This window comes from Kogia breviceps, chromosome 5 (assembly GCF_026419965.1).
Source record: "Kogia breviceps isolate mKogBre1 chromosome 5, mKogBre1 haplotype 1, whole genome shotgun sequence".
NCBI lineage: Eukaryota > Metazoa > Chordata > Mammalia > Artiodactyla > Physeteridae > Kogia > Kogia breviceps.
This window is the reverse complement of record NC_081314.1, coordinates 54,184,473-54,208,881: the sequence shown is the minus strand read 5'-3', so window position 1 is coordinate 54,208,881 and position 24,409 is coordinate 54,184,473. Positions and strand designations below refer to the sequence as shown.

Below are 24,409 nucleotides of genomic sequence, written 5' to 3'. Positions count from 1 at the left end.
CGGGCCCAGCTGTTCCGCGGCACGTGGGATCTTCCCGGACCGGGGCACGAACCCGTGTCCCCTGCATCGGCAGGTGGACTCTCAACCACTGTGCCACCAGGGAAGCCCTATTAACTATTTCTGAAAAAGCTTGAAGATGAAAGGAAAATGAGAAAAAAATGTGGTGGTTCAAAGAAGTGGAAAAAATTAGGATATTTGAACATGTTTATAAGTAGAGGGAAAGAAGCTGGAAAAGAGAAGTTAAGGGAGGTAGAGTAGTGGCGATAACTGACAAAAACGAACCCTGGAGGAAAAGGGGAGAGTAGCCCTTGCCTTCCAAGAACTGGGAAGAAGCAAAAGTTTGGGAAGAGTTCGAGAGCAATTCTGAGATGCAAGGTGGTCGGTCTGGTGACAGCCGGAAAGGGAGCAAGCTCACAGCAGAGAGGTCTCAATCCTGGCAGTCAACTCAAGGCAAGGTTAATCCATTTAGAGTGATGAAGGCAGGGGAAGGATTGAAGGCTTCTAAAATGTAGAGATAGTTTAGGACAGCTGCGGTGAGGAATGCGATAAGAACTAACAAGATGTACAAGTAAAATGACTGCCAAGCAGAAAGGGCTTTATGAGATGAGAATGAATCTGTAATGACAGGTGAAGGATCAAATATCCCCAAGTTATTCTAAACTTTAAAAGATACAACATAAACACAAAAAGTACGTCAGATCACTGCTGCCTGGACTTGATATGCTGATGTAATCTTTTTAAAAAAAGTAATTCGGCAATACATATCAAGAGCTTTAAAAATTTCACACCCTTTGACCTGATTCCCCGTCTAGGAATCTATCTTAAGGTAATACTCAGGAACTCAGACAAAGATGGTCATCAGGAAAATGGGAAACAGTGCAGTGGAGTGGAAAGAACACAGGCCTTAGTCAGACTTGGGTTGGAATCCTGTCTCTGCCACCTCACAGCTGCGTAACTTTGCTTAACCTCTCTGAGCCTCATCTGATTTCCTCATCTGTAAAACGAAGATGATGACAGCTAGGTTTACAAGGTGGTTGTGAGAATTAGAGATAATACACGTAAAGCAAAGAAGAAAATGACAATTACTGTTTTTATAATTGTATAACTCAAACATCCCATAACTGACTGATTAGATAAAATACAGCATAATCTGATAATGAAACACTGTGTAGCCGTTAAAAATGGGACTTTCAAAGAACTTTAAAAATATTTCACTCTACAGAATTACTTACTCATCATCTGGAGTGAGCTGGACAGGTTCATTCGTAAACTGAGAATCAAAGTTGTCCAAACCAAACTCCCCAGAAATATTTGGTTTAAAGGGAGGTACCACCTGCTTTTGCTCCATCTAGAAAAGACATAGTGGATGACAGCTCAAGCCTGCATTCTTAGAAATATTCCACCTCTACATTTCTCCTCTGTCCTCAGATATTTCCCAGTCTTATTAAAATGAGTCCCTAGGCATTGTTCTACAATATTCACAATGATGGAAATCATTTACAAATCTGAACATTGATGCAGGCCTCAATAATATTACAACCTGCTCCATTAAATTAATATTCTAAGCTTTTACTGTTTCAAAAGTTTTTTTAAAAGCACTGAAGAGAGTGGTTTTAAATTATTTAAGCTGTGATATACTCGTTTTTCAATATTCTTTTAAGTTAATAAATTTTGGCCCAAGAAAATAATGAAACCTAATATATAAAACAGTCCAATTTACATACCATATCCCAATCAACATTTCGGAAGAATGGGTGGCCCTGAATATCAGCAAATCCTGTTTGAGGATGACAACCCAATCGTTCCTTTGGGTCCTATGGTGGAAAGAAATGGTTCAAGAACTGGGTGAATATCCTGCTTTAGAATAAATCATCTTTGTGACCTGTGTTTTGTGTCTATTATATGATACCTTTATGTCTGAACTCAGAATGGTCTACCTTTCTTTTCTAGAAAGTGCAACACTAGATACTCAAATGAGTATCCGAAGCTTGTGACAAATAAGATTTCCTCACGGCTCTCTCTCCAGCTATCCTTGTAATTCAAGTGGAGAGATGTCGCCACACCTTGCTAAAGAAAAATGGGAGGAAAAAGAGCAGCAGAATCAACTGGGCAGCATCCAGCTCTTTCTTTGACATGGGTTAGAGCGATAGTCAAAATATGCAAACCCCCAAACTTTACAAGTTTGATTTTAGCTCAATTTAAAAGCCCTATGCCCAATTACAACAACCATAATCTGTGTATAGCGCAACGATACAACCATTATCTGAATCACTGGACTGAGAAGGGGCCTGCAACTTATAAAGTTATCATGAATGAGAACATGTTCCCATTTTTCTTTGCAGTAAAAGGCATTTTGTTTTGCATATTGATACTTCTCACCTTCACTTTTCACTGTGTTAAAGCTTAGGTTTCCAGTTTAAATCTTTCCTCACATAAAATACTCATTTAAAACAAGCTTGAATTCCTTATTTTATTAAAATTCATCATTATCTTATCTATTTATCTTAGAAAATAAATGCAGGGCTTCCCTGGTGGCACAGTGGTTAAGAATCTGCCTGCTAATGCAGGGGACACGGGTTTGAGCCCTGGTCCGGGAAGATTCCACATGCTGCAGAGCAACTAAGCCCATGCGCCACAGCTACTGAGCCTGTGCTCTAGAGCCCGCGAGCCACAACTATTGAAGCCCGTGCTCCTAGAGCCCGGGCTCTGCAACAAGAGAAGCCACCGCAATGAGAAGCCCATGCACTGCAACAGAGTAGCCCTCGTTCGCTGCAACCAAGGAAAGTAAAAGCCTATGCAGCAATGAAGACCCAACACAGCCAAAAATTTAAAAATAAATAAAATTTATTAAACAAAAAAGGAAGTAGATTGGTGTTAGAGAGAGGGCTCTTTAAATAAATAAATGCACATCAGCCTACTTTCTAACCTACCATTTATTTAAAATAAGATTTTAACGTAAGAATTGGAAAATTGGTTGGTGTGGAGAAAACCTACACATTTGGGGCTTCCCTGGTGGCGCAGTGGTTGAGAGTCCGCCTGCCAGTGCAGGAGACACGGGTTCGTGCCCCGGTCCGGGAAGATCCCACATGCCTGGGAGCGGCTGGGCCCGTGAGCCATGGCCGCTGAGCCTGCGCGTCCGGAGTCTGTGCTCCGCAACGGGAGAGGCCACTACAGTGAGAGGCCCACGTACAGCAAAAAAAAAAGAAAAAAAAACAAAAAAAACCCCTACACATTTGGTGTTATGAGTAAAGATAGTTCAGAATGGTAATCTTAGATAGATCCTAAAACTCTTCTAGCCTACCAACTGCAACAAACAACAGAATTTTCAGATGTTCAGATTTTTTAAAGCACCAATGATAGCATTTCATTTCTTCTGAATATTATCTAATTACAGGATTGTGATACGAGAAATTTGTAGGGAACACTACTGCACTAAGTGCTCAATAAGTTAAGACATTCTATGAATAATAATCTAAAGAAAACTGAAAAACAGAGCTGAAAGTACAATTGAGGCTATCCCCAGAGATGCAATTTTTCCCTGAGTACATGGTATTTTTCATTTACATTAAAAACACCATATGTAATATAAAGCTGGGGGTAAATTATATTGGCAAAATGGAAAGAACACCTCACCTCAGGATCTAATTCTGTCAACCTACTCTTTGCTGAAGAGACAAGTTCCAGATCTAACTGAAAAATTACATACTCTGATGTTTTGGAATTTTACGTTGCCTGAACCTCTCCTTACCAGCTTCATTTGTATAGAGATAAATCACTAAAGATTTTATACACAATTTATACCTTGTTGAGGAAGCTCTTCAGGACACTTGCAGCTTTTACAGACAAAGAACGTGGTATGCGAATTTGTTTTTCCAAAATAACTAGAAAGATAAAATTTACGGCATTATATTTAACTTTTACAGGGCTTTAATCTTTATATTTTTATTATGAGGTATTTAAGGCATTCTATCAGAAGAAACCAAAGACATTATATACACTACCTAAGCAGTTGTAAAGCACTTAAACAAAGCGTCTTGTGTACTTTCCCAGTCCCATTCCTCTCCTTCCTTCTCAAAGACAGCCTCTATCTACTATGAACAGTTTTTATCATTATATGCATATGTTTTATTCTTTGACTACCTTACCTTAGTTTCCTCATCTGTAAAATTGGAATAAAAATAATACCTGATTCATTGGGGTGTTATGAGGTTTAAACGAATTAGTATCTGTAAAATGTGTGGCACATATTACTATATTTGATTTTATTAGACGTTGCCAAATTATTCTCCAAAGCTGTTGTGGCCATTTTCACTCCTGCCACCAGAGTTCCAGTTGCTCCATATCCTCACCAGCACTAGTATTATCAGACTTTAAAGTTTTTGCCAAATGTGTAGGTATAAAATGGTAGCTCATTAATGTTTTAATGTGCACACCCCTAATCAGTAGTGAGGTTGAACATCTTTCCATATATTCCACAGCCAGCTGGATTTCCTATTACATGAAATATCCATTCATTTCCTGTGACGGCTTTAATTAGAAATGTAGAATTTTATGGTAGTCTTTGCATTTCTTTGGACTGTGTGTTGGTGGGGGAGGGGTCCTTGTGCTTGTCTGCTTGTTTCCCTTCTGTTCAATTCTTTGTATTTCCAATTGTGGGGCTTTTTCCTTCACCTTTTGATCCCTCTTATCTTCTTGGTACTCTACTTTTTCCCCATATTGCTGTTGGACTTATGCATTCAGCCTCGTGGTCCAGGTGAAAAGACTGTCCTCTCCAGCTACACAATTCTTTCCTCCAATCTCTGTGATGTACAATCTGAAGGAACCTCTTTGTTATGTTTTTGAGTATGAGAAGGTAACTGGTAAATGTGAACAGACTAAGAGGAAGGATAGATCAAAACAACAACAACAACAAAAACAAACTCAAAGCCTCACATGTTAAGGATTATATTGTCCAGATTATTCTCCTCTTTCCTACTCAAAGTAATAACTTGAGCCATCCTCATTTGTGCTCTAGAATAGATTATTCACAGTGAATCTCTGTAAAACACTGCAAATTACCTTGAAAAAGATAATCCTCTGTGTTTTGATCAGGGTTATCGGAGCTCCCAACAATATCAAATGGAGACCTTCCTGCCATCATCTCAAACATTAGTACTCCAAGAGCCCACCAGTCGACGCTGAAACCTTCACAAAGAAATTTTAAAGCAACAAATTATCCATTCTGCATTCTAAAAAGTCAGTAAAAATTTGAGATTCGTTTTATTACATAATAAAAAAACCAAACATTAAAAAAAAGTAAACTCGAAATGCATTACAACTATCATGGTAGGCATCGAGGATTATAGGAATATTTCACTTATCAAAAAGGGGAGGTACCTAAAAGATAACTTTAAAAATAAAATATGGAAAACAGAACATAAGTTTCGCTTCCCAAATATGTCTGTAATTTCAGACTCATAGCCTGTATCTAATATTTTGTTTTGCGGATATAATGAAATTGTATTTGAGAATAACCTTCCTTGATCTGAAACGTGATCTTCTGCTAGCTGACTAAAGATCCTTGAAGGACCTGGGAACCGGATTATGAGCAGCTATCAGAAATACCCATCCTCCTTTACAACTGCTGGAATCAAAGGGCCAGAACCCAAAGGGTCAAATGTTTTCTTGAGATAAAACATATCCTCTGGTTCCTGACAAGCAGGCAATCAATCTTTCCTCCATCTTTCAGATTCCTGGGGGAAATACCCCAGGAAATCTGAACAATCTTCCAGAGGTTTATGACTCTGGAGTCACATGGCTGATTAAACCCCGACTCTGCCACTTTCTAGCTACATGATCTTGGGCAAGTTATTTAACCCTTCTGTACATCAGTTTCCTTGTTTGTAAAATGTGAATTAACAGTGCTTACCTCATAGGATTATTAAAAGGATTAACTTAGTTAACATATACAAACTGCTTACAATAGTGCCTAGTACTCTTAAGTGCTTGCTACTAATAAAATATTATTCAAATTTGCACCCCCAAATACTGCCAAGATCCCCCCGTCTCTGATTTCAGAATTTGGGGGTTTTATGTAGGTTTTAAGAAGATCAAGAAAGTTTATGTTAATAAGCTCAGTATTGAAATACTATAGTGTACTATAATGCAATTGGTACCACATTTAACCACCCTTCTAGCACATAGCCAAAATACCATCAATTTATTACCATAATCTTCTCCTCTTAAAATTTCAGGAGCAATGTAATTAGGAGTACCACAGAAAGTGCTGGTTGTATCTCCTGGCCGTAATCCTTCCTTTTATTAAAAAAAAAAAAAAGAAAAAAAAAATAAGATGCAAAATCTGTTTTCACCTCTTTTATTTCATCTATCATATAAGGTCAGCATCTATAGGTAATATATTTAGCTTAAATAAAGTATCACTAGCACAGTTGCCTTTATTATTAAAATCATGGGTTGCTACTAAATACCTTAAAAAAAGTGTCCTCATTAGATGTAGGTAAAGAGTCAGTTCAATTAAGATAAAAATTGCACTTAAAATAATTTATACACAAGTAAAATTGTAATAGAAAAACTTAAATTACATGAGTAAAAAGGAATCATATTTTATGAAGAAAAGAAGCTCTTTAAATCCCATCTCCTAACACAACCACTGCTGGCATTATGATGTTTCCTTTCTGGTCATTTATCCTAAGACACATGTTTTTTGGTTTTGTATTTTAATAGCTACAGGATGGAGAAAATTAAGGTAAAACACACTAATATGTATAAATAGAGAAACTACACAATAACAAATGGAACAACCACCAAGAAGTTAAAACAAAATTGTATGTAGCTAACAACACAGCCTCAAAATACAACTAGTAACAATGGACAAAATTATTAAGAGGACTTCACAATCCCTGCTATTGTCTGAATGTTTACATGCCCCTAATATTCTTATGCTGAAGCCCTAATGTGATAGCATTGGGAGGGGGTGCCTTTGGGGAGGTAATTAGATCATGAGGTTTGAGCCCCATGATGGGATTCATGTTCTTATAAGAGAAAGAGAGCTAGCCTCTTTCTCTCTCCCCACCATTTGAGGATACAACGGGAAGACAGCCATCTGCAAACCACGAAGAATGCCTTTACTCTTCTGCAAACCAGGAGGGGTGCCTTCAGACACCAAATCTGCCAGCACCTTCATCTTGGACTGCCCAGTCTCCAGAACCATGAGAAATAAGTGTTTGTTGCTTAAGCCACCTAATCTGTAGTACCTTGTTACAGCAGCCTGGACTGATAGTACAATCCCCAATCATGACAGGTAATTTTAACACATCTATATCAAAAAATGTAGGTCATACCAACAAAAAAATTAGTAAGCAGAGAAAGATTTGGACAAAAGCTAGAGTTTAAAATATGAATAGTTTATATACATATAGAATATATAAATCTACATGTATGTGTGGAGAAATGGAAAAGGAGGGAGAGACTCCTTGAATGCAAAATCAAGATTACATACCCTTTTTAAAGTACATTTGGGATACTGACCAAATACTAAGGCATAAAAGAAACCTCAATATATTTCAAAGGACCAATATCATTCAGACCATTCTTGGGCCACAGGCAATTAAATAAGAAAGAGCCAAAACAATCTTGAGAAAGAAAAGAGCTGGAGGAATCAAGCGCCCTGACTTCAGACTATACTATAAAGCTACAGTAATGAAAACAGTGTGGTACTGGCACAAAAACAGACACATAGATCAATGGAACAGAAATAGAGAGTCCATAAATAAACCCATTCACTTGTGGTTAATTAGTCTATGACAAAGGAAACAAAAGTATACAATGGAGAAAAGACAGTCTCTTCAATTAGTGGTGCTGGAAAAACAGGACCTCTACATGTAAAAGAATGAAATTAGAATATTTTCCCACACCATATACAAAAATAAACTCAAAATGGATTGAAGGCCTAAATATAAGACCAGAAACTACAAAACTCCTAAAAGAAAACATAGGCAGAATACTCTTTGACATATATTGTACCAATATATATATATTTTTATCTATCTTCTAAGGCAAAGGAAACAAAAGCAAAAATAAACAAATGAGACTTAATTAAACTTAAAAGTTTTTGCACAGCAAAGGAAACCACTGACAAACTACTACTGGAATACTACTCAGCCACAAAAACGAATGAGATTTTGCCATTAACAACAACATAGATAGACTTGGAGGGTTATTATTCTATTGAAATAAGTCAGACAGACAAAGACAAATACTGTATGCTATCACTTATATGTGGAATTTAAAAAATAAAACAAATGAATATAGTAACAACAACAAAAACAGACTCACAGATATAGAGAATAAACTAGTGGCTACCAGTGGGGAGAGGGAGAGGGAGAAGGAAGGGACAAAATAGAGGTAGGAGATTAAGAGGCACAAACTACTGTGTATAAAATAAATAAGCTACAAGGGTATATTGTACAGCACAGGGAATACAGTCCAATTTTATAGTAACTATAAATGGACTACAATCTTTAAAAACTGTAAACACTATGTTGTACATCTGAAACTTACATAATACTATAATCAACCATACCTCAATTAAAAAACTAAAAATAATAAAAAGATAGTCTAAATACAAGCTAAATATTAAATATACAATTAAGCATCTGCTTTTTTTTACTTTATAGCTATGTAATTTCCATATAATTACAGACTTCCTATTTTTAATAACTACAAATCCAACTCAACATATGTACCTAGAATCTAACCATTTCCCTGTTGTTAAATTACATGGTACAAAATTCCAAACAAAAAGGTTGCGGGGGAAGATATACACTAAAAATCAAGCCTTCCTCCCATTCTTGTCCCTGACACATCCAGTTCCAGCTCCCTAGGGACAACCACTGTCATGAGGTTCTTATGTGTTCCTACAGAGATATTCTGGGCATGATGTATGTACTTGTCTTCAAGTTTTACACTATTATATATAACACTAACACAAACATCTAGAAGAAATATTTAGTAATATATGTTGTGACTCCAAGGATTTTTTAAAGATCTCTAACAGGGATATATACGTTATTTTTGTATACAGGCATACACGGAGATACTGCAGTTTGCTTTCAGACCCCCATTTATGACATCACAAGAAATTGAGTCACATGAGTATTTTTGGTTTCCCAGTGCATATAAAAATTATGTTTATACTACACTGTAATCTATTAAGTGTGCAAAAGCATTATGTCTAAAAAACAAAGTGAATACCTTAAATAAAAAATACTTAAACACAACATTGTAAATCAACTATATCTCAATAAAAATTAAAAATAAAACTTTATTGCTAAAAAATGCTAACAAGGACTTCTCCTGGTGGTACAGTGGTTAACAATCTGCCTGCCAACACAGGGGATGTTGGTTTGATCCCTGGTCGGGGAACTAAGATCCTACATGCTGCAGGGCAACTAAGCCTGCACGCTACAACCACTGAGACCGCATGCTCTGGAGCCTATGTGCCACAACTAGAGAGAAGTCTGTGTCCTGCAGCAAAAGATTCTGTGTGCTGCAACTAAGACCCAATGCAGCCAAAAATAAATAAATAATAAATAAAATAAATATTAAAAAAAAATGCTAACCATCATCTGACAACACAGGGTTGCCACAAAACATCAACTTGTAGAAAACGCAATATCTGTGAAGCACAGTAAAACGAGGTATGCCTGTACAAAGAAATATGAATGTGATTGAAGTTGTTTTGTATTATGGGCAATGGCTTGACATACAGTCTCATGGTGGGTGACATGCACTTTCAGGGTAAGACTCAGAGGCAAGGGATGCAGTCTGTTAACTTGTAAAAGAACTATACTAAATCATTCACCTTTTGACTGGATATCTGAACATAGGCCCATCAGCTAAATTATTTACAGCATAACACAGATATTATTATAACACACCCTGCTGATAAAAAATAGTTAAAGGCACATCAATTCACAAAATAGCTGGTTTTTCAGTCAATAAAAAAAAAAATCAATGTTCATAAAATATTCCAAACATAACTCTGAAGATGTTAATTGCAGTTTCCATATGCCTCCAGTCATCACTATTCTCTGCATTTTTTTTTCTCTGCATTCTTTTTAAACTTTCTTAATACATTTTTTAAAGTCTTTATTGAATTTGTTACAATATTGCTTCTGTTTTATGTTTTGGTATTTTGGCCACAAGGCATGTGGGATCTTAGCTCCCCGATCAGGGATCAAACCTGCACCCCCTGCATTGGAAGGCGAAGTCTTAACCACTGGAATGCCAGGGAAATCCTTCTTTTTTTAAAAAAAAATATTTATTTATTTATTTATTTATTTAGGCGACGCAGGATCTTCAATGCCGAGTACGTGATCTTTACTTGTTGCATGCGGTATCTAGTTCCCTGACCAGGGATCATACTGGGACGCCCTCCACTGGGAGAGCGGAGTCTTAACCGCTGGACCACCAGGGAAGTCCCTGCATTCTTTATATGAAAGTATATAGTGAGAAACTGAAGAAATTAAATTAATTAAACCTAAAGAAAGTATTTCTGGAGAAACTATGAAAAAAATTTGAATGATTTAGATTTACCAAATTATAAGGAAAAGAAATTTATCCAATATATGCCCAAGGTCATATTAGGTAAGTTTAAATACTGATGTTAAGTCATAAGATAAGTACATTCAAATTTCCAGGGGATTTATTTCCCATAAAGTTTAACATTGGGCGTAAATATGGTAGTTGGAAAAGAGACAAAGTACTGTTCGTTAAGTCTCTGAACACAAGTTCCACTCCTGGTATCATTTCCTACTAATAACACCAAATAGCTCCTGGAGAAGGAGGCAGAAAAGGAGGTAAGCAAGACAACCAATTTAAAGAACTACTGAATAAAACCTCTCATGTTTATCAAAGATCGTGATTAACTTGATTGAGGATCTCTGGAAAGAATGGGAATATATAACAAACCACTATTATTTTTCATTAAGAGTAACAAAAAGATCAAGTAATTTTTCTCTAATATCTTCCAGGCAAAACAGGATGCCCAAATTTCTTTGAATAAAAAGAACCAGGCTCTGAAGGCACTTCCCTCAGGTGAATGGGGAAAGGCAATTAACACATTCACATGCTTGTTGCCAAATTCACTGTGTGAAGATAATTGGGTCCCAGCTATTTTGACAAGGAGAGTAGCCCCCTACACATTTCCTGGAAAAAGACTGGACCCGTAAATGAAACACTGTTACAAAAAGAATAAGACACCAAGAAATAAAGGACATGTCCTGAGAGTAACTAAAATTCTTATTTTGCTTTACTGAATTTTATGTCAGATATTTAAATTTAAATATATAAAAAATGTTAGATTTCCTAGGAGAATCTTGAGTGCATCATTAAGAGTCACAATTAAATGGCAAAAGCTGGAAGGTGATATGCAAGCAGTTGTTTTAAAGTTGTGAGTTTGTAGACAGTTTTTACCTCCAAATTTTCTTCAATAGTATCACAACTTTGAAGACAAACAATTACAGACAATAAAAAGAACTTAACTATTATAGCACATATAATGCTCACAGAAAATATGGAATTTTGTAAATGGCTAGGACATCAGTACATTTGTCTTTGTTTAGGATACTTTTGGGAATTCTAGCACAAAGTAGCACGTATTTCCCCATCATTAAATATAAAGTTATTTGACTGAAACAATTTCCTGAGCTGCTGAGATCTTCTGAATAACTAGAAATTTCCCCTCACCTTACACATGCCATAGTCAGTGAGTTTAATGTGTCCTTCAGAGTCCAGCAACACGTTGTCCAATTTCAAATCTCTATAAATTATCCCCCGTTCATGAAGATAATTTAATGCTAGACTGATTTCTGCGGAGTAAAATCTAAAATAAAATGAAAAATTACTCACTTGATTCAAATTTTTGAATTGTGGTAAGTGCCTACAGAAACGTATTTAAATCCTACTCCCATCTGCAAACCAGAACATCAAAATCATGTCAAAAGATTTTTTTCTCTCAATGTTTTTAGGAACAATACCAAAACACAAATTGAAGTGCCACTTTAAGATAGCTGAGCCCTAAACACAATTATAAAGTTCCAGTCTAAATTAAACCCATACTTTTCATAAGGTTTAATTTGAAAGTCTCAGGCAGGGATTCTTAATCTGGGCCCTTGGATGGACTTCAGAAAGTCCACACTCCTACACCTGGACACAAAGTTGTAGGCACACAGACACCTTCTACAGTTTCCATAGCTTTCATCACTTCTCTAAGGGATCAGCGACCTCCCAAAATGCTAAGAACCACTGATTGATCTAAAATAGAAAGAATACTGAAAGTTGACCACTCAAACCATAAAATCCATACCAAAATTCTAGAAAAGGAATTAAAAGAAATTATTTTTCAACAGAAAGAACTTTTCAAAACTGCCACCAACTCATTGGTGTTAAGCAGAATTTTTGACCTGAATAACGAAAATGAAACAACCTAGCTGGTTTTTGGCTGCTTTGGTGAATGTTATCATGATCATGTTTGGAGATACATAATACACACCTTCCAGCTACTTAATTCTAAGAATAGGGAACTTGAGCTCTTATCCTATACTCTGGTTACTAGAAAAGCAAAGATGATATAAAACCAGAACGTGCACTTTAATACAATAAAAACAAGACTATTTTCAAGTCCAGCTGAACAAACAAGGAACAAATACCAGCTATATTCACAATTCAAAATATCATCTGTGGCTTTGCCATGAAGGGTGACCATTTGCTAAAGCTTAAATAAATAATGAACATACAGTAAATTAAACAACAACAACAACAGCAGTTTGGCCCCAAGACAGATTAATACACTTTATACCTTCTTATAAAATTGAAAGCTATTATCTCTTTTTGACAAGAAATATCAATGAATAGCAAGATTTCCACTAAATAAGTTATTTTTTAAAATGAATCTCTAACTTTTGTTACATACATATACAAACTCACATGCTTCATTTTGGCATTACTCTTGTGAAGTGCAAAAGGGTAGAATTACTGCTAATTATGAGTAAAAAACAAAACAAAACATGGCACTCATGGATTAAACTTCTTATCCAAGGCCATGATCCTTCTCCACCTAAGTCCTCCAACAATTTACAATCCTGTATAAGAATATCAAATTAAGGGCACTAAACAAATAAATTATATTTAATACTCTTTTCTCTTATTAATCAACATGTATGGGATCAGTGGGGGGAAAGCCAAAGGCAGAACAATTCAGAAATTATAATTATGGAAGAACAGTCGATTACATAATAGGTTAAGAGGTATTGTTTTATTACTCTCAAGTATATATGAACAATAATCTTCTAATGAAAAACTGTCAGCAATCATTGCAAACTTGATAAGATTAATAAGTGTTTATAAATTCATTAATTATTTTAGTGGCTGATACTGAATAAATTATTTGAAAATAATTGAGTTTCGTAGACTAAAGGTTTCCACTTTAACACTGTACTTCTCAATTGCTTTTAATTATATTATTATATATGTAATATATATCACATTATAATATAATTTAGCTTAGCCTTTACATGACTTATAAAGAATTAGCTCGTATCAAAATAAATGATTTATCTACTGTTTTCAACCATTGGCATATAAAAAGTCCCATAGCTCCTCCCTCCAAACTTCAACACAAGCAAACAATAAACAAAAAACTTACCTGGCATGTTCTTCAGGAAGTTTTCTTTGTCGCTGCATATGAAACATTAGATCTCCTCCATTAACATACTCTATGACAAAGAACAATCTAAAAAACAGGAGAGAACACATGAAACCAAGATCCAAAATAAGGTGGTGTAACTGCATTTTAAATATAGAGACCAGTCACAGCATAGAGAGCATTCTACATGATTCACCCTTAACAAAAATTCCAGGAATTTGGTGGAAACAAAGGGTGATTGGAGTGGAAAGCTGTTTGATCACAGAAGATACAAGAAAGTAAATCAGAAAGATAATTTGTAATCTGCTACTTCTATTCTAAAGTATTGAGTTGGCCAAAAAGTTCGTTTGGGTTTTTCCATAAGAGCTTAACGAAAAACCTGAATGAACTTTGTGGCCAAGCCAATAGTACCATTTGCATTCCAGAGCTCTCACTCCTACCCCAATTTTAGAATGTGCAATGTGTAAGTCATTTTCAACTGTCACTTAAGGCAAAAGAAGTTAGAATCTATCCCCCTAATTAAACTCTAGGAACATTTAAGTCCTAAAACTAGAATCTTGGTGATATTTAAAAGGTTGGATTTCTACTGCCATAATTATGACCTGGCTATTTTTCTTTTTTTTTTTTCCTAAAGAAGGTAATTTCCTAATGCTGATCCAATGTCAAATTGATATCACTGGTTGGAGTATGAGTAGCAGGAAATTACAAGCATAGTACTGTTGTGTCTGTCTCCATGTGACTTCCACCTTAAGAATTACTGTAGAAAGGGTTCTTATTGTGTAATATACCAAAATGTATAAAACCCAGGTATCATTCCATTATCTTTCAATCTTACCTGCTTTCTGTCTGGAAGCAAGAATGCAGCCCAACAAGAAAAGGGTGATTAGATGCCTGCTCAAAAACATGCTTCTCTGTCTGTACCCAGTCAATATCCTATTTTAAAATACAAAAGAAATCTATGTCAAACTGAAAATGATATCATCAAAACTATGATAGGGCTTCCCTGGTGGCGCAGTGGTTGAGAATCCGCCTGCCAATGCAGGAGACAGGGGTTCGTGCCTGGGTCCGGAAAGATCCCACATGCCGCGGAACGGCTGGGCCCATGAGCCATGGCCGCTGAACCTGCGCGTCGGGAGCCTGTGCTCTGCAACGGGAGAGGCCACAACAGTGAGAGGCCCGCATACCACAAAAAAACAAACAAACAAACAAAAAAAACAAAAAAAAACTATGATATATTTCTTAGTAATTCTATTACCATAAATGCAATTATTAACTAACTAGGCTAAATATCAAAAGCACTGATAATCATGAAATAGTAATTAATATACAAAGAGAAAATACTACCAGTAAATCTTTTGATATTATGCAACAGTCTAGAAAATTTTACAAAGCTCAAGTACTTGCCCTTGATAATAATATGGTTTGATTTTTATTTTTAAAAAATCTAATAATCATCAGATAACTTTATTTATTTATCTGGCTGTGTTGGGTCTTCATTGCTGCACGCAGGCTTTCTCGAGTTGTGATGAGCAGGGGCTACTCTTCATTGTGGTGCACGGGCTTCTCATTGTCATGGCTTCTCTTGTTGCGGAGCATGGGCTCTAGGCGTGCAGGCTTCAGGAGTTGTGGTACGTGGGCTCAGTAGTTGTGGCTCAGTAATAGTCCATTGTATATATGTACCACATCTTCCTTATCCATTCATCTGTTGATGGACATTTGTTTCCATGTCTTGGCTATTGTGAATAGTGCTGCTATGAACATAGGGGTGCATGTATCTTTATGAATTACAATTTTGTCTGGATATATGGCCAGAAGTGGAATTGCTGGGTCATATGGTAATTCTATTTTTAGTTTTTTAAGGAACCCCCATACTGTTCTCCATAGTGGCTGTATCAATTTACATTCCCACCAACAGTGCAAGAGGATTCCCTTTTCTCCACAGCCTCTCCAGCATTTGTTGTTTGTAGATTTTCTGATGTTGCCCATTCTAACTGGTGTGAGGTGATACCTTATTGTAATTTTGATTTGCATTTCGCTAATAATTAGTGATGTTGAGCAGCTTTTCATGTGCCTCTTGGCCATCTGTATGGCTTCTTTGGAGAAATGTCTATTTAGGTTTTCTGCCCATTTTTGGATTGAGTTGCTTGTTTTTTTTAATATTGAGCTGCATGAGCTGCATATATATTTTGGAGATTAATCCATTGTCCATTGATTCATTTGCAAATATTTTCTCCCATTCTGAGGGTTGTCTTTTCGTCTTATTGATAGTTTCCTTTGCTGTGCAAAAGCTTTTAAGTTATATTAGGTCCCATTTGTTTAATTTTGTTTTTATTTCCATTACTCTAGGAGGTGGGTCAAAAAAGATCTTGCTGTGATTTATGTCAAAGTGTTCTCCCTATGTTTTCCTCTCTGAAACAACCATTATTAACACTTAACTTCTACAAACTTACAATTAGTTATACTGAAAATAAATGTGATACTCAAAACTAATTATTTTATTACATGTAACCATTATCTATGCTCTTGAGGTTATTTACAACTGTTACATCTGTACGTAGTTGTGGCTCACAGGCTCTAGAGTGCAGGCTCAGTAGTTTGGTGCATGGGCTTAGTTGCTCGGCGGGATATGGGATCTTCTCAGACCAGGGATCGAACCCATGTCCCCTGCACTGGCAGGCGGATTCTTAACCACTGAGCCACCAGGGAAGTCCCCATCAGATAAGTTTAAATATACCTTAAATAATCTATTTGAAGCATGTATTTAGAAAAGTAGGCTGAAATAATAAGGCATAAACATTGAGTTTTTTTTCTGAAATAGTACACTTAAGCCAACTTAACAGTTTAGAGGTAATAAAACATCATTGTGCTTACCTCATCATCATTGACAAGCTCTTTTTTCACAACTTTCATTGCATAAATACGATCTGTTTTTTTTAATCGCACCAATAGTACTTTGGCATAACTTCCTCTTCCTATTACCCGGAGCAAATCAAAATCCTGAAGACCTAAACTGGATGAAGCTTTGCCACTTTCCCTGGTGTTCATTGCCTGTTGAGAACATTTATGGCAAACAGTTATACCTGAAGTATTTTGCATAACGCAATATACTTCTAACACCTAGTTATACCTATAAGATTTTAAAATATTTTCCGATTTAAGTTCTTAATTAGTTTCTTACATCATTCCAAATGATATAATCTAACTACTCAACAGGTAGGATGAATTCATGAGATGAGGTCAGAGGGGTGGTGTTAGGAAAGGAGAAGGAGTTGAAATCTGAGAAACATTGAAGGATGTCTTAGAATCTGATAACTTTTGGGTATGGAGGCAGTGGAGACACATGAAAAAAAAAATGACACTAACTTTGGTGACTGGGAGACTGGAGGTGCCACTGATAGAAAAATAAAGTGTGAGCACATGGTAAGACTGACAGAGTTGATGAGATAATGAGCTCGATTTTTCATACTGAAGTTAGAAGTTACAATGGGACATCAAGATGAAAGAGTCTGCCAGAAGCTTAATGTATGAAATCTGAGTTAAGCTACAGGCAGAAAACAAGCATGAGGCAGTTCAGCTAATGTAAAACTTTCTTTTCTACACAATATCAAGACTCCTGTGGAATAACAAAGTCAGCCCTGTAATTCATTCACAAGTAGAAACTTAGGCTTCTGGAAATTTATAAAGAAGACTAAAGATAATCTTTTATTAGATGCCTGCAAAATCCCAGCATACAACCAACAGATATACCCATGAGAATTAAGTATGAATTTTCTGAAGTGAAGAGTATCAGCAAAAGCAAGGAGCAAATTTTCAGAAAGATAAACTAGTAAGCACAAAACAGGAAAAAAAAAAGTATTATGAAAATTGAAGGAGGATGATTATCCAAAAGAAAATTTAGAAATAATAATCTGACTTGGTAACAAGAATAAATAAAAAGGAGTGAAAGAAACCAAATTAGGGCAGATTAAGAAAGCAGAAAATGGTAAAAAGGTAAAGTAATGTACAGACTTTAAATATGGTTAACTGGAAGCTATAAAAGAGAATCAAATGGAATGAAAGCACAGTTCCTTCACATAATAATAAGGCTGAATGAAATGACAGAAGCCAGAAAACAGTGGAATGTCACCTTTTAAACGGCTTACCCCCCTCCCCCCTTGCTTATCTACAATCCTACAGCCTGTAAAAATAGCCTTCAAAATGAAAATGAAATAAATACATTTTCAAACAAAAACTAAGGAAATCCGTCACTGTTTGGTTCTCAGTCAAGGAAATATTGAGTTCTTCAAGAAGAAGAAAGATGATCTCATATGGAAGGCAGACACACAGGAACAAAAGCAGAACAAAAAGAATAAAATGTGGATAAACCTAAATAAGGATTGACTGTTTAAAAACACTAACACACACATACAGAATTTTAAAATATGACAAAAATAGCAGTAAAGACAGGAAGGGAGCATGAGGGAATTTAAAGTGTTCTAAGGTCCTTGCATATCCTGGAAAATGGTAAAAAGTATTATTAATAATTTGTATTGAATTGAAATAAGTTAAGGGTAAGATGCAATCTCTAGAACAACCAGTAATAAAAAAGCAAAAGAATGTGAAACAAGCTAAAAGAGGTGAGAAAAAATAAATAATTAACCCAAAAGAAGGCTAGAAAAGTAACATAAATAGATGATACAGAAAACATAGTAAATTGGTAGATTTAAATACAAATAAGTTGTTAGTTTAAATATACTTACATTAAATGTAACAATACATAAATATTAAAACACACTAAATACTACAGCTAAGGACTATCAAACCAGAGGGGGAAGTCCAATTCTATGATGTTAATAAGATATATATATGTACAGAAAGGTTCAAAGTAAAAGGGTAAGAAACTATATACCATGTAATCACTAACCAAAAGAGAGCTGTAGCTAAAGTAACATGAGACAAAGTAGCTGTAGCCAACTGTGGTAGGCTCACTTCTACGAGGACCCCAGTGATCCCCACTTCCTAGTATTCATGCCCTTGTGTAATCCCCTCGAGTATAGGCTGGACCTAATGACTTGCTTCTGATGAAAAAAATATGGCAAAAATGAAGGGATGGCACTTCTGAGACTAGGTTACAAAAGACTGTGAGGTCTGTTTTGCTGGCATTCAATCTCTGGATCTTATTGCTTGCTTGCTCTGATGAAGCAAACTACCTTGCTGTGAGCTGCCCTATGGAGAGGCCACATGGCAAGGAACTGAATCCTGCCAACAATGAGGTGAGTTAAGTATGGAAGCAGTTTCTTCCTCAGTTGAGCCTTGAGACGACAGCAGTCTTTGCCAGTACACTGATTGCAGCCTCTAAGGGACTCAGAGTCAAGAACCTGGATTCCTGACCCACAGAAATTATGACATAATAAATTTCGTTGTTTTAAGCCACTATATTTTAAGGTAACTTGTTACACAGCAATTACTTAACATAAGGACTTTAGGCAAGGAAGCATTACTACAAATACCAAGGGGTATTTCTTTGCGAAAAATCATTAATCCAATGTAAGATATTATGATTCTAAATCTACATGTACTCAATAAGATAGCCTCAAAATATGTAAAGCAAAACCTAACAAAACTAAAAGGGACAGGTAAATTCTAAATGAAACCTGTTTGTAGGGAAAGAACATGCAGTCAGTGAGGTAACAGAAGACTGAATAACACTGTTACTACTCTTGACTTAATTGATCTGTATAGAATACTGCACCCAACAACTACAGAATATATTATATTCAAAAATACATATGGAACATTCACCAATGTCTGTGTGCTTGGTCTTCAAGCAAGTTTCAAAAAAGTTCAAAAGACTGAAATCACACAGAATAGAATACATTCTCTGACCTGCAGCAGAATTAAGCTATTCAATACAATAAAAAAAAATTCCCACATATTTGAAAATTAATTAGTATATCAATACTTTTAAATAATACATGGATCAAAGAAGAAATCATAATACAGATTAAGATATACTTAAAAGTGAATGACACAGATGGCCAGTAGGCAAATGAAAAGATGCTCAACATCACTAATTATTAGAGAGATGCAAATCAAAACCACAGTGAAATACCACCTCACACCAGTCAGAATGGCCATCATTAAAAAGTCTACAAATATCAAATGCTGGAGAGGGTGTGGAGAAAAGGAAACCGTCCCTACACTGTTGGTGGGAATGTAAGTTGGTACAGCCACTAGGAAAACTGTATGGAAGTTCTTCAGAAAACTAAAAATAGAATTACCATATAATTCAGCAATCTCACTCCTAGGAATATACCAAAACTATAATTCAAAAAGACAAAACTGGACAAAACTGTAATTCAAAAAGCTAATGCACCACTATGTTCATAGCAGCACTGTTCACAATAGCCAAAACATGGAAATAACCTAAATGTCAATCAACAGGTGAATGAATAAAGATGTGGTACATATATACCATGGAATACTACCCAGCCGTAAAAAAAAAGAGAATGAAATAATGCCATTTGCAGCAACATGGATGCAACTAGAGATTATCATACTAAGTAAGTCAGAACGAGAAAGACAAATTCCATATGATATCACTTATATGTGGAATCTAAAATATGGCATAAATGAACCTATCTACAAAACAGAAACAGACTCATAGACATAGAGAACAGATTTGTGGTTGCCGGGGATGGGAAGGGGGGTGGGGGAGGGATGGACTGGGAATTTGGGATTAGCAGATGCAAACTATTACATTTAGAATGGATAAACAACAAGGTCCTAATGTATAGCACAGTGAACTATATTAAATATCCTGTGATAAACCATAATGGAAAAGAATATTGAAAAAAGAATGTATTAAAAAAAGTGAATGACAAAAAAGCATAAGGAAATAATGAGAAGTCAATGCAATAGAATAGGATATAAGCATTCAAACAGAGAGCCAAAAGTTAGTTCTTTGATAAGACTAAAAAATTGACATCCCCTTGGCAAAACTGATGAAGAAAAAGGGAATGCACAGTAACTTTTTATCAGGAGTAAAAAAGGATATCATTTCATATTCTCAGCAATTAACAACTTTGTGTCAATAAATCTGAAAATTTAGGTTAGATAAATTCCAAGGAATAACACAAGAGGAAACAGAGAAGCTAAATTGCCCTATGTCTATTCAGAAATAGAACGTAGAAAATCCTTCCCACGAAACAAACAAACAAAAAAAACAAACCAAAAAACCCTCCAGGCCCAGAGTGCTTTTCTGGTGAATTCTTCCAAAAATGTAAGAAAGAAATAATGTCAATCTTATAAGAATTCTCCTTGGGAATAGGAAAAACTCCAAAATCATTTTATGAGCCCAGTATTATTTTGATACCAAAACGTCACAATCCAATACAAAAAGGGAAAATTACAGGTCAATGATTCTTGTTAATAATTTTTTCAAAAACCTAAAATAAATATTGGCGAATCAGATCTACCAATATACAAAGAGAATTATACATCATGACACAGGGAGTTTATTCCAGAAATGAAAAACAGGCTTAACATTTGAAATTTATTGAAATTGGGCTTCCCTCGTGACGCAGTGGTTAAGAATCCACCTGCCAAAGCAGAAGATACGTGTTCGAGCCCTGGTCGGGGAAGATCCCACATGCCGTGGAGCAACTAAGCCCGTGCACCACAGCTACTGAAGCCTGCGCACCTAGAGCCCATGCTCCACAATAAGATTAGCCACTGCAATGAGAAGCCCACGCACAGCAACAAAGATCCAACACAGCCAAAATAAATAAATAAATTTATTTTTTAAAAAAAGAAAGAAATTTACTGAAATTTACACATGATCAACTCCACAAATGCCACAAAATGTTGTTGATAAAATTTAACATCTTTTCAAGATGAAAACAAAAATCTTAGCAAACTAGGAATAGAGACAAACTCTCTCATTCTGATAAGGGTATCTACAGAATAAAAACCTATAGCAAACATCAAACTTAATGATAAGATATTGGAAGATTTCCCTCTGAGATGCGGAACAAGACAATAATATCTGATTGTCACTTCTTTTCAACATCATTTTGGCCATTTACAGAGGTCCTTGCTAACTCAATAAGGTTAAGAACACTGAAAAAAATCTATAAGATTGGAAAAGGAAGAAATGAAACTGTTATTCATGATAAGATGATCATATATGTAGAAAACCTAAGAGTATCTTCAGATAGCTATTAGAATTAATAAGTGAATTTAGCAAGGTCTCAGGATACAAGGCAATTTAGGAAAAAACCCTTATTTCCATATAACAATATTAAATAGACAATTAAATTTTAAAAGAATACCATTTACCTCCAATACCTCTACTGCAAGAACTTTGAAAACTATAAAACACTGACAGAAATGAAAGAAGACCTAAGTCAATGGAAGAACATGTCATGTTCATGGATCAAGGACTTAATATTGTAGATATCACTTTTCCTGAAATTGATCAACAGGTTTGGTTTATTTCCTTAATTCTATGGAAACTAGTGAGCTAATTCTAAAATTTACATGGAAATTCAAAAAGCTAGTAAGAGTAGCCAAGATAATTCTCAGAACAAAGTAGAACTTTACTAGATATAAAAGACTGATTATAAACCTATAATAATAATGACAGCATGATATCAGCATAAGAATAAATAAATGATGGAAAATAAAAAAGAATCCAGAAATAGACCATGTAATGGGCATACAATTGATGAAAAAGATACCTCTGCAGAACACTGGAGGAAAGTATAGTCTTTTCAATGTCTTCAATAATCTTGGAAAAGACAGAGATTTCTTAAACAGGCCCCCAAATCTCTAGCCAAAAAAGAACAGATAGATGTAGACACTCCTCAGAATGGGAGAAAATATTTGCAAATGAAGCAACTGACAAAGGATTAATCTCCAAAATATACAAGCAGCTCATGCAGCTCAATATCAAAAAAACAAACAACCCAATCCAAAAATGGGCAGAAGACCTAAATAGACATTTCTCCAAAGAAGATATACAGATTGCCAACAAACACATGAAAGGATGCTCAACATCACTAATCATTAGAGAAATGCAAATCAAAACTACAATGAGGTATCACCTCACACCAGTCAGAATGGCCGTCATCAAAATATCTGCAAACAATAAATGTTGGAGAGGGTGTGGAGAAAAGGGAACCCTCTTGCACTACTGGTGGGAATGTAAACTGATACAGCCACTATGGAGAACAGTATGGAGGTTCCTTAAAAAACTACAAATAGAACTACTATATGACCCAGCAATCCCACTACTGGGCATATACCCTAAGAAAACCATAATTCAAAAAGAGTCATGTACTACAATGTTCACTGCAGCACTCTTTACAATAGCCAGGACATGGAAGCAACCTAAGTGTCCATCAACAGATGAATGGATAAAGAAGATGTGGCACATATATACAATGGAATATTATTCAGCCATAAAAAGAAATGAAATTGAGTTATTTGTAGTCAGGTGGATGGACCTGTGAAAATTGACCCAGATATATACTCATGATTTGTACACTATGCTGTATATTATTCTTCAATTTTTAAATGTATTAAAAGTCTTGAAAATAAAACCAAATGAGTCTTTGGTAAACAACCAAACCAATAAATAATACTTAAGGCAACGAGAAATTCCAAAATGAACAAAAAGCTATAAAATAACATCAAGGATCAAACAAAAGGAAACTTTACCAACTCATGGTGCCAGAAGAACAGAGAATTTGTTCCTTATTATTAAGAATTTCCTCCTTTGCATGACTCATTGTCAACCAATGAACAAAATATGAAAGATGTGGTTACACTTGCAGGACAGATTATGAATGTTAATAACCTTGGCAGCATAAAAGTAAATATGTAGCTAAAAGAGGAAAGCCGGAAGAAAGAGAAAGGATGGCTAAAGGAGAGTCAAGGTACTGACTAAATTGATGGAATAAGAAACTGAGATAGGAGATTAAATAGGTAACCAACAGAGGTGCTTCAAAACAGTACAGGAGTGAGGCAAAAGTTGGTAGACAAAACATGTATGGACAATTGTTTTAACTGGGTAATGGACACAGGAGCTTGGAATAGTATTCTGTTTACTTTTATTGATGTTTGAAATTTTCTGTAATAAAAAGGTTACCCAGAGTAAAACATGATACACCTATCAAACATTGGAAAGAGAAGAGAAAAGCAGGGGGCTGGGGGAGCCAAGGGGGAGGGGTAGTATACTAGTTTAAACCTTTCATGGTTAGAAATATATAAAGTTGAAAAATTGAAAAAGAGAGGTATAAACATTGTGGACACAACTAGAAATGATTAAAAGGGGTTGTCTCTCAGAAGTCAAAGTGGGAGTAGAAGGTGTGAGGCATGATAAATCTTTTTTTACTATAAGCTTTTTTCAAAAAATTGGTTATCGTTTTAATTAAACTGTTTTAAAAGCTAATAAAATGTTTAATAGTCAGAAAAAAGATGGGCAGTTAAGATGCTTAATCATTTATATTTTAAATAAACAATTAGCCCATAAAATGGATCTATATTTTAAACAATACTATCAAGTATTCTAAATGTCATTCTTAAATACATTATAATTTTTAGATTATGCTGTCTTAAAATGAATATAAGTTATCTCACCAGATTATTTCTTAATTTAAATGATTTTAGCAATTTAATTATTGAATTAACTCAGAATAAAACTCTAGAATCACCAAAAAT

The 24,409-nt window shown here is 35.4% G+C and overlaps 1 protein-coding gene across 1 annotated transcript in view; it reads right to left on the bottom strand.

The window, feature by feature from the left end:
• The window catches only part of PRKCI (protein kinase C iota), an 87,755-nt gene that overhangs the window by 5,693 nt on the left and 57,653 nt on the right, over positions 1-24,409 (bottom strand). Inside the window, exons 9-17 of the mRNA XM_059065073.2 lie at positions 16,577-16,753; positions 14,541-14,638; positions 13,706-13,792; positions 11,749-11,884; positions 6,207-6,294; positions 5,059-5,184; positions 3,802-3,881; positions 1,725-1,814; positions 1,233-1,348 (exon numbers count right to left, since the gene is read on the bottom strand). Of these exons, the coding sequence (XP_058921056.1) occupies positions 1,233-1,348; positions 1,725-1,814; positions 3,802-3,881; positions 5,059-5,184; positions 6,207-6,294; positions 11,749-11,884; positions 13,706-13,792; positions 14,541-14,638; positions 16,577-16,753 (998 nt within the window). The remainder of the gene's footprint in view (positions 1-1,232; positions 1,349-1,724; positions 1,815-3,801; positions 3,882-5,058; positions 5,185-6,206; positions 6,295-11,748; positions 11,885-13,705; positions 13,793-14,540; positions 14,639-16,576; positions 16,754-24,409) is intronic.